This window comes from Cyprinodon variegatus, unplaced genomic scaffold, assembly GCF_000732505.1.
Source record: "Cyprinodon variegatus isolate N-32 unplaced genomic scaffold, C_variegatus-1.0 Scaffold373, whole genome shotgun sequence".
NCBI lineage: Eukaryota > Metazoa > Chordata > Actinopteri > Cyprinodontiformes > Cyprinodontidae > Cyprinodon > Cyprinodon variegatus.
The window spans coordinates 570,188-579,581 of record NW_015150826.1 but is presented as its reverse complement, the minus strand read 5'-3'; the positions used below and the strand labels follow the sequence as shown (position 1 = coordinate 579,581).

The following is a 9,394-nucleotide window of genomic DNA, read 5'->3' as shown; positions in this document are numbered from 1 at the left end:
TGTCAGTCTCTGATGTGGCGCATCTTAACTGCATCAAGCATTATTTGATTAGCAGGTTGAAACAGGAAGTCAAGACCCGGTTCCCAAAATAAAGCACAAAACTCCTGAATTTTTAAATATAGGATTTGTTTTTCAGAACCCTTGCTAATAAAAAGAATGTAGTCCGGAGCGGATGTCTCCATCACTTGCGTCGGTAGGCTTTTATTTCTAAAAATTTGGACGGAAGTCGTCCCTAAGTGTTTTTGCTTTTCTTGCTCTGACGGTTCTGTGCGCATCTGATCGAGCTGGAGAAGCAGACTGGGGACATTGGGGCCCTTTCTTCAGCCTTTCTCCCTCTCTGCAGGTCGCGCTGGCGTCGCGGAGACCAGGCGAAGCGTTCTGCCTGTTATGAAAGCGGTCCAAATGGAGCGGTGTTGGTTCTGGGTGGCAAAATGAGGCAGGCGGTGGAGAGTCGCCACAGAGACGCTGGGCTCCGGCCAAACATTGCATCATTTTAGCATAATTTCCTTGCGGGGATTCTGCTCCGAGCTGCGTTGCTGATCGACCGCACATTCAGACTGTTCAAAAGACATCTGTCTTTGCAAGGTGCATGCTGGAAAATGCAGCTTGTTTGAGGACACCCCCCACCTCTCTCCCTCTCCTCCACATATTCATCGCTGCCATGACAGGCAAAGGTCTCCTCTGGAGCTCGGCTCGGTGCCTCGGAGGGCTGGCAGATTGATCCGGGACGCTGGGCCTCTATCTGCGGATGTCAGTCTGTCTGTGGATCCTGTAAACACCATCCTCGCAAACAGTGGGAACGTTACACAGGGGGAGGAAAACCGGGGGGTGGGTGGGGGGAGGAAAACATGTCGTCTCGATCTGCATTACAATCTGGGAACGACAGGAGCGCAGGGGAACATGTAAGTTCAGCCACTGTTTATGCCTGTGTTCATGCAGATGATGATGGACCGATCATCTCCGAGCACAGATCTGCTTGTGTGGCCTTTGGCATTCCGGGCTTTTTTTTCCTTCCACGCATGGGGTGCATCATGCACAGGGCTGTTCCCTCTCTTGTGTGGATCAAGGGGCCCAGGATGTGCTAACCTTGAGTGCGTGTTGGTGCAACTGATGGCAGCTCAGCGAATATGCGCCGAAAGCCCGGTCCGTCACCTATGTGCTTTCCGCTTTTGAGAGATTGTGATGTCACATTGTACCAATTGCTCCTCTTGCTCTCCCTCTGTGTGTGTTTGCGCTGGTCGAAGGGCGGAACGAGTGCAAGAGGCCCAAATAAATGCATAGAGAATATGTGGGCTTGGTGGTAAGAAGTGGAGGGGATTACTGCGTAAAAATTATGGGCTGTCTGTCGCTGCGCAGCCTACAAAGCGCCCAGCCCTAGAGTCAGGCCATACATATCTTCCACAGTAGTGTCTGTCTGTCCGTCTATCTGAAGCTGCTGTCAACCTTCGGTATAATTAAGCCATTCTGACAAACTCTGCTGCTCCCAGTTTCCAAAGTAGTCTAATGGTGGGCAGGGGCGGATTCAGGAAATCTGGGGCTCTTGGCAAAGACAGGCAGGGGGCCCTCTGAATTGAGAAGACAGCACATAGAACAGACCCATTCTAAAGATAGAGACACGTTAATAGAATAGACATCCATTATCTGTTCTAGGTTGTGTCCCTCTCTTCTTGTCCCTTTTCTTCGTGTTCTCCTCTCTATGTTTTGTACTCAGCTGACTTTTCATGCTGTCTCTAAAGGAATGAAAGATTTTTTCCAAGCACTAAGCTCACTTAGCTGATTGCTCCATCCTGTGTTTCCAAAAAGGCCAAAGTAAATAACCCAGTCCTTCTTTTCACTGTAGACAAGCCATGATCTGCTTATCTGTTCTCCATTTTTCATTTGGATGAAATAATAGCTGCACGAATCATGACAGCAGACAAGATAGAGGAGAGCAGGAGGCGGGGTTACCAATCTACTTGCTCTGGAGAGCAGAGTTCGCTGCTTTTAGATGTTGTCACCAACCAGAGCATTTTAGCGAAATTATTTTTAATCAAAACATAATTAATGTGCGCAAATAAGTAATAGCTGCATTAACCATACATGCAAAATGTGTTTTATGGGGCTTCCAGGGACTTAAAGCCCTAGGCAACTGCCTAGTTTTGCCTAATGGTAAATACGTCCCTAAGATGGAGGCCTTTCAAAGCTCCACAGACCGTAATTCATGCAGGAACAGGGATGAGCTTCAGATTGAGGACTCTGAGTGGTGCTACATCTGCAAATATATGCTTTTCGTCTAGAAACAAAAACAAATCCAAGATGGCCTCCATGTGTCTCGGACTACTGTTACTATAGTTAATCCGGTGTTGATAGTTAGCCTGGCCTCGGAGTGACGGGGGGACGGCTGTGACTGTGGGACCAAAAGGTCATTCTAGTGTTAGACTTCTCTTTTACTCTAAATCCACTTTAATAAATGAAATAAAACTTAGTTTACTGCAAGAAATCTGTTGCATCACACCAAAGAAATCAGAATCTTTCCAACTCTGTACCTCATAATCAGCACTAAACAATTGTCTAATTAAATCAAAAACCAAGGGGTAAATGCTTCCATCTGCACACAGCAGAAGATGCTGCTGAACCCAAAGCAGAGATGATATGCTCACGTTCCGGACGGCAGCTGTTTACGTAGAAACAAGTTCAGCCCAGCTTCACTTGTTTTTGAACTAAACAGCTGCTGAATGTGGCCACCACCGTTTAAAGCAATGCCCGCCCCCCTCAACATGCACACAAACACAGCCTCACAGCCACATCTGTTCAGCAACACAATCTCAAATGCTTCTATGTGTTCTAGAAGTCACTGTAGCTTCTGTAAAACTGTTTTTTCATGTTGTTCTGCCAGCCTGGCCAGTGGGCCTTCAGCCATTCGTTTAAGCTGCACAAAACGCACAATCATCTGTAAGTCACCTCAGTGCTATTAGCACTTTTTAAGTGTGCACACTGATACAGAGGAAACGAGTCCAAGTCCACTTTTCCCTCTATGTTCAGTAATAGGAGTAAGAATCTGTTGGAAAGATCTGTTGATTGTTTAGCGGGTCACACAAAAGCTGAAAAGATTACAGCAGAGTTCTTCTCTTAGAGCTTTCAATCTGTCTGCATGGAGCATTAGGCAATAAAAACTTGATCTAAGTGGGTACACTGCAAAAAAAATTAACTCTATATGAATAATTTTTTCTTCAAATAAGTTTTGTGTTGAGGAGGTAAGGTAAGTGCCAATGAAACAAGACAATTTACATTAAAAACATGAAAAAAACAATTGTAATGTCTTATTTCAAGTGCGTATTATTTAATAATCTTATTTTAAAATGTAAAAAAAATTCCATTGGCAAATCATCTTATTTACCTACTATAATTTAGGGTAAATACAAATAATTTAAGAAACTCTAACTTATTTCTAGAATGTTTTTGCAGTGTATAACTTACACCAGACTCGACAAAAGCTCAATAAATTTCTCAACAGAATTCCTATTAACAAATAAAAATACTGTCCTAAATACCAGGTTTTGTTAATCAAGTTCAATAGATTAAGATAGAGATATTTTTGAGCTTTAAACTATTACGCTGTGACCAAACAGCAGCTTGTAGAAACTAGTTCTCCATGGTGTAGTAGCGTAGCAGCATGTCATACTGGTGCTGGCATAGCTGGGGATACTCTTTCCACTCTCACGCTCTCCTTTTTTCTTGCAGCATGTGCCACTCGGTGCCAGCCGCTCAGACAAGGCCACAAGCCAGTCCAGCCGCTCTTTGGGTGCACGGTGCAGGAACTCCATCGCTTCCTGCTCAGATGAGCAGCCACACATTGGGAACTACCGTCTGCTCAAGACTATTGGCAAGGGTAACTTTGCCAAAGTAAAGCTGGGCCGCCACATCCTAACGGGCAGGGAGGTGAGTCGTGGGGCAGCAAAGGATGAGTGGGCTGAGTATGTTTCCTGGGTGAAGGAAGCTGTCCCTCCAATGGTGCTCCAGCATTTAAAATACTCTCAGACCACTCCCCTTTTCAAAGATTATTGTGTTGGTTACCTGAAGCCACTCTAATCTAACTGGAGTAAAACTCACTACCATATACAGTAACTGCCTTAATTTGTTTTCTTTATTAGATATTCAGAAAGCAGATGGGTCTTTTTATAGTGTTTCCACTAGGTTAATGGCAGAACAATCATGGTAGTCATGAAGGCTCTGCTTTACTCACATATACAACTCAATTACAGACCCAAAACAAACAGGGACCTATAACTGATCCAGTTGTTTTTGAGTTTTTTGGTTAGTGCATAGAGCGTGGAATCCTGAGTTTCTGAGTTTGAGCCCAACTCCCTTAGACTGCCACTCTGGGTCTCTGAGCAAGATCCTTAACCCCACACTGCTCCCCTGGGCGTACCACAATAGCAGCCCGCTGCTCCCCATGGGGATAGGTTAAATGCAGATGTAAATTTCTCCAATGTGAGATCAATAAAGTTCAGTTAATATTATTAATTCTTACAGTTATTGTATAGGTTTCTTCCTGGTGAAGGTATGCTGGTTAAGATTCCCAGTCATCCAGGTCATAGTCATTCCAAATAAGTTAAAAAAGCAATACACTGGTCTTTTTATCCAAGTTTGAAGACAAGTCACTTCCCATTCAGGAAGCGACACGTCTTTAAACTTGATGCTTGACCCGTTCATCTGTTTTAGTTGCATGTTTTCTAAACATAAAAAAAGGCTTTGTTGGGCCTGGAACTCAATGCTATTTCTGATATTTTTTTATTGAAAAAGCTTCCAGGAAGCCAAACGTCTTCAAACTTGGAAACAAAATCCAGTGCATTTTTTTTTTTTACTTTTTTGGAATTCCCCACCACCGCACCCCACCCCCCGTCGCTACATGCATGCACAATTTGAGGGTATACCGTAGAGTCAACAACGTAATGCCAGAGGATATCTATTGTCTCTAAATGCTCATCCAAGAGCTGACTGGATGCAATCAGCTGGATTTCCTTAGAAGATACCAAACTTTGCTCTCCAAGCTGATAACGATAACGATCAGCTTGGAGTATTTTAATGGAGCCCCATGTTTAAAACAAAAAATGTAAACTTCAAAAATTACTTTAAATATAAGATTATCACATACTGTTCAATAAATGATCAGTGTTTTTAATTCAGAGTAATTTTCTTTTGAATGTTCTTTACTTGAGACATCCATGTTTGTCAAAGGACACTACTTCCACCTACCGGTTTGTGACGTAACGGTGCGGCATCGGCTGTTGATCAAGTCCCAGTGCTGTATCTGGTGTTTGTCACAACGCGCTATTATCCAAGTCATCTTGAAAACATTCTTCTTCCAAATGTTGGCTACATATTACGTGTTTTTTCTGGCTTCTGGCCAGAAGTTCGATGGTAAATCCTTCCTCTTCAAGTTGGCAATCCAACTACGAACCCGTCCATGGAGGATCCGGAATCAGAAAGATGAAATAACTATTTCTTTATTTCACTTTTACCCGATGTATTCCAACATCCAACTGCCATGCACGTGGGCATTGTCAGTTTCACTATAGCTCTGGTGAATTTCAATGGTGAAGTCCTCTCGAAATTGATGACTGCAGATGTGTCTAGTAGTTCCCACTGATTTTGCTTGTAAAGTCGGGAGAATGGCGCTAGGCTTAAATCACCATGACGTCACTGCAGGAAGATGTCAGGAGTGAGGTGTTTCTATATTTGGGCAAAAATGGCTGGTACCATTATTGCAAAGAAAATTATTACTTTCCTTTTTTCTTTTTTTTACTAATTAACCCTAACTTCATTAAATTACCGTGGACATATTAGTTTTAGGTATAGATGATGATCCATTGATTATTCCTTGCTGACAGGACGTTTCCTTTAAAATTTGCGTCTGCACAAAAAGCCTCTGGCACAACATTTGATGCACAGTTCTAGATGTACTGCCATACAAAAACCTCATAATTTATGGCAGCGAGATGGCTGCGCCTGTAGACAGCAGCTACAAGCAGATCCAAAGTTGTCCAAGTCTAAGTATACAAAGGGAACGTTACACCATAGATTGCAGGAATCCAAGCAAAAAAAAAAAGTACGTTGAAATGTGACTGTTTAGTTTGATTTACCTTAATCAAACCCAGTGTGAGTATGTTTTGAGATCCTACTGACCTTCTGGGACATGATGATGATGAAGAAGCCTTTACTAGAACTAGTTTTTTTTACCATCCAGGCAGATCATTCTCCAGCAAAATGGCCTTAGTATTTCTAAGGGAGACTAGGCGGAACATTAATTTACCAGTACCTGTTCCAGTTCTCACTATTCTGTCTTCTTTTCATCTGGAGCCTGACTGACAGGTCTGGTGTTTCACAGTGATCTCTGAACCTGGCCATGTTAGATACCCTACAGTAATCTGCATGATGCAGGAGGATGATGTAAGAGAGGGTTTTCCATGAAAAGGTAAACTGCGGCTCTGACTGCTCGCATGTTGTTTTAATGGCCCTATCTGTATGAATCTGCTTTGGAGGATAGAAGACTCTTTCATTCATACAGCTGATTGCATCCAGACATTGACAAAGACTACTGTCCCTACTAAAACAGAAGGGAAGTACAAAGAAACGAAACACATCAAAGATGCTCTCCAAAATTGTGGACACCCTAACTGGGCGTTTGTCAAATCAGCAAGGAAATCCAAAAGACACGCAGCAGCGTCATAACGGCGAGAAGATTAAGCAAAGATATCGCCATCTGTTGCGGGAGTTTGTTTGGATTTTATCGAAACTAAAAATCCCGATACATTTTAAGCCAAACAAAACGGGCTACCTCCTCTGGACAAGACTCCACTGTCCTTCTACACCTGAAGGACAAAGGACATTCTTTTGAGGACCAGACTGCTCACATTTTGGACCAAGAAGACAGGTGGTTTGAAAGGGGTGTGAAGGAAGCCATTTATGTAAAGAGAGCAAAACCAAGTGATAGAGTTGCTTTCTTCCCACTATCATTTCAATCCTCATCGCCATGCAGGGGATCAATACATATTGCCTGTTTAGCCAGGCCAAGGGCGTAGGTTTGATTTCCACTTTGGTAGGGACACTATTGGTCCTAAGTTTCATTAATGTCATTTTACCTATGCAAAAATATGCATGCTTTTTTTAATGCTTGACGTGAGCATCAGGGTGCATTTCGTTTAAAGAGAAAGGCAGTGTTTCTTGCTACATTTATAAAAATTTTATAAGCGCTACACACACTAGATGTTGTTTATCAATATATGAAGCGTCACCGGCTCTGATTAATGTAGAACTAGAATTATGCCTATTTAACCAAATATAGTCTAAATATGCCCGTTATATGTGAATTTATCCTGTATTTTCTTTTGAAGATATATAATTGTGCAAAATTAAACAGGTGAAACACTCTTATTTTTTAAATGCTCTCTCTGTATCACGCAAAATAACGCATTGAAGGGATACAAATACATTTATTTAGTGGCATCATTTACAAAACAAAACACTAAGAATGGGACTAAATTTATTCCAATATAAAATCACTTTTAACAATTATTAAAAGAAAATATAACACCATCTTCTCTGTAATATAATAATATTTAAAATAAACAGCTGGATTCAAACACTTTTACCAAACACTAATGTTTGTAATAATTAACTTATGGACTGTGTGGAAATTTATTTAAAATAAAATCAATGTAAATAGTGTTCCTCTGTTTGTTATTGGCTTTATCCTATTTTCAAAAGTAGAAATAGTCAAAGAAATAGCAATATTATGTGGAACCGTAATTATGCTTTCTAAACAAAAAATAGCAGATGTTTAGGCACCATGTCGTGTTGTTTTACTCTAGAAAAGAAATAACACCTGCTATTTATAGCTAAATTCTCTCAAAGGGTCGTCATTAAATGAAAACGGTAATAACAATGAAGTGTTGTTAAAAGGGAAACCCTCACATTTTCTTTTTCAGTCAGCTGTGGCTAAAAATCAGCTATCAGCAGCTTTCACCTGTTTTAGTGTAGATAGAATTACTTTTTTTATATTAGGACTAGTTTCATAGCCTAATATTAATTTAAGTAACTAGCATGAATAAAATTCTTATTTCATGCTCCAAGCACGCACACTCGCATGTGGACTAGAAAACAGCCAATCAGGAAGAGTGAAGGCAGAACTATGAGGCAGAACAACCAATGAGAGTGGAGTTAAACAGCTCAGTTACTGATTTAAGGGACAGGAAAGACCGGTAAACACTCAGCAGCAGCTACTGAGCTACGGAGATCATCACACACAATGGCTGTTTGTGATGCACCACGCTGAATTGTAAATTATAAACATGTTATTCAAATAAAATTATTGGTAGGGACAAATAGGTCAGTCCAAAATTTTGGTAGAGACATGTCCCCATGGTCCCTATGCAAACCTACGCCCATGAGCCAGGCCAAAAACAACCGTAGCGACTCCCCTTTTCAGGGGCATGGGCCAGCCAACGACTCCCCATTACGAAGGGATGGACATCTGCATGTTTTCTAAGCCATAACAAGGCTTTTGTTTGGGCTACTCTATGAGCCTGGAACTCAACGCTACACCAGACTTTTTGAATTGAGATAGCTTTCTGGATGGGAAGCGAAACCTCTTCAAACTTGGAAAACAAAATCCAGTGGTTTGTTGACTATGACCTCGATGACTAAGAATCTTCACCAGCATCTAGACATTGACTTTGCAGGATCCTCTCCACCAGGATGAGCAGGTAGAGACATTAGATTTGCTTGCATTGGGTTGTTGACTCTACAGCAGTCCATCACTCTGAGCAAAGATGCAGCGACAGTGGAAAGTAAAACTCAGGAAAAAACCTTTAGCAGGACCAGGCTCTGTGTGAACAGCCGTCTGCTGTTGCTGCATGGGCGTTCAGACAGAGGAGAAAAGGTACATAGAAGCACTGACCCACGAATACCTCTATGTTAGAAAAAGTAACAGTGAACTAGCTCCACAGGTGAATCTGTCTGGGCAAGAAACAGTTAAGTGGATGAGCTATGAGCCTTGTTAAAAAATATTAAAAAGAGCAGATAGTAGGTCGCAGTGAAAGTTGATCTTATAGATATGTCTAAAAGAGAAAATATACACATCACTGAAAACCAGGTCCAACTCTTTTTATCTATGATGGAAGTTATTGACAGCAGCAAAAATGATTTTGCCTATTTTAAAATCATTTTGAGGCATCCTGAATGGGATGGCTCCTCAATACATCACTGACCTCCTCCAGATTTATTTTTGCGGCACGTTGTCTGAGGTCTGAGGGCCATCTTCAGTTAATAGTGCCTACGATGAGGCTTAAAACCAGACGGCCCCTCTCCCCCCTTTCCCCAGCCCGCCCCACACCCCCCAACACTCCCCCCCCCC

The 9,394-nt window shown here is 41.9% G+C and overlaps 1 protein-coding gene across 4 annotated transcripts in view; it reads left to right on the top strand.

Annotated features, from left to right (window-relative positions):
- Window positions 1–842: 842 nt before the first annotated feature.
- The window catches only part of LOC107092288 (MAP/microtubule affinity-regulating kinase 4-like), a 49,821-nt gene continuing 41,269 nt past the window's right edge, over window positions 843–9,394 (top strand). For all 4 annotated transcript variants that reach the window (XM_015386665.1, XM_015386664.1, XM_015386667.1 and 1 more), the window contains exons 1-2: window positions 843–902; window positions 3,721–3,918. In XM_015386665.1, the coding sequence (XP_015242151.1) occupies window positions 849–902; window positions 3,721–3,918 (252 nt within the window). In that variant the 5' untranslated portion in view covers window positions 843–848. The remainder of the gene's footprint in view (window positions 903–3,720; window positions 3,919–9,394) is intronic.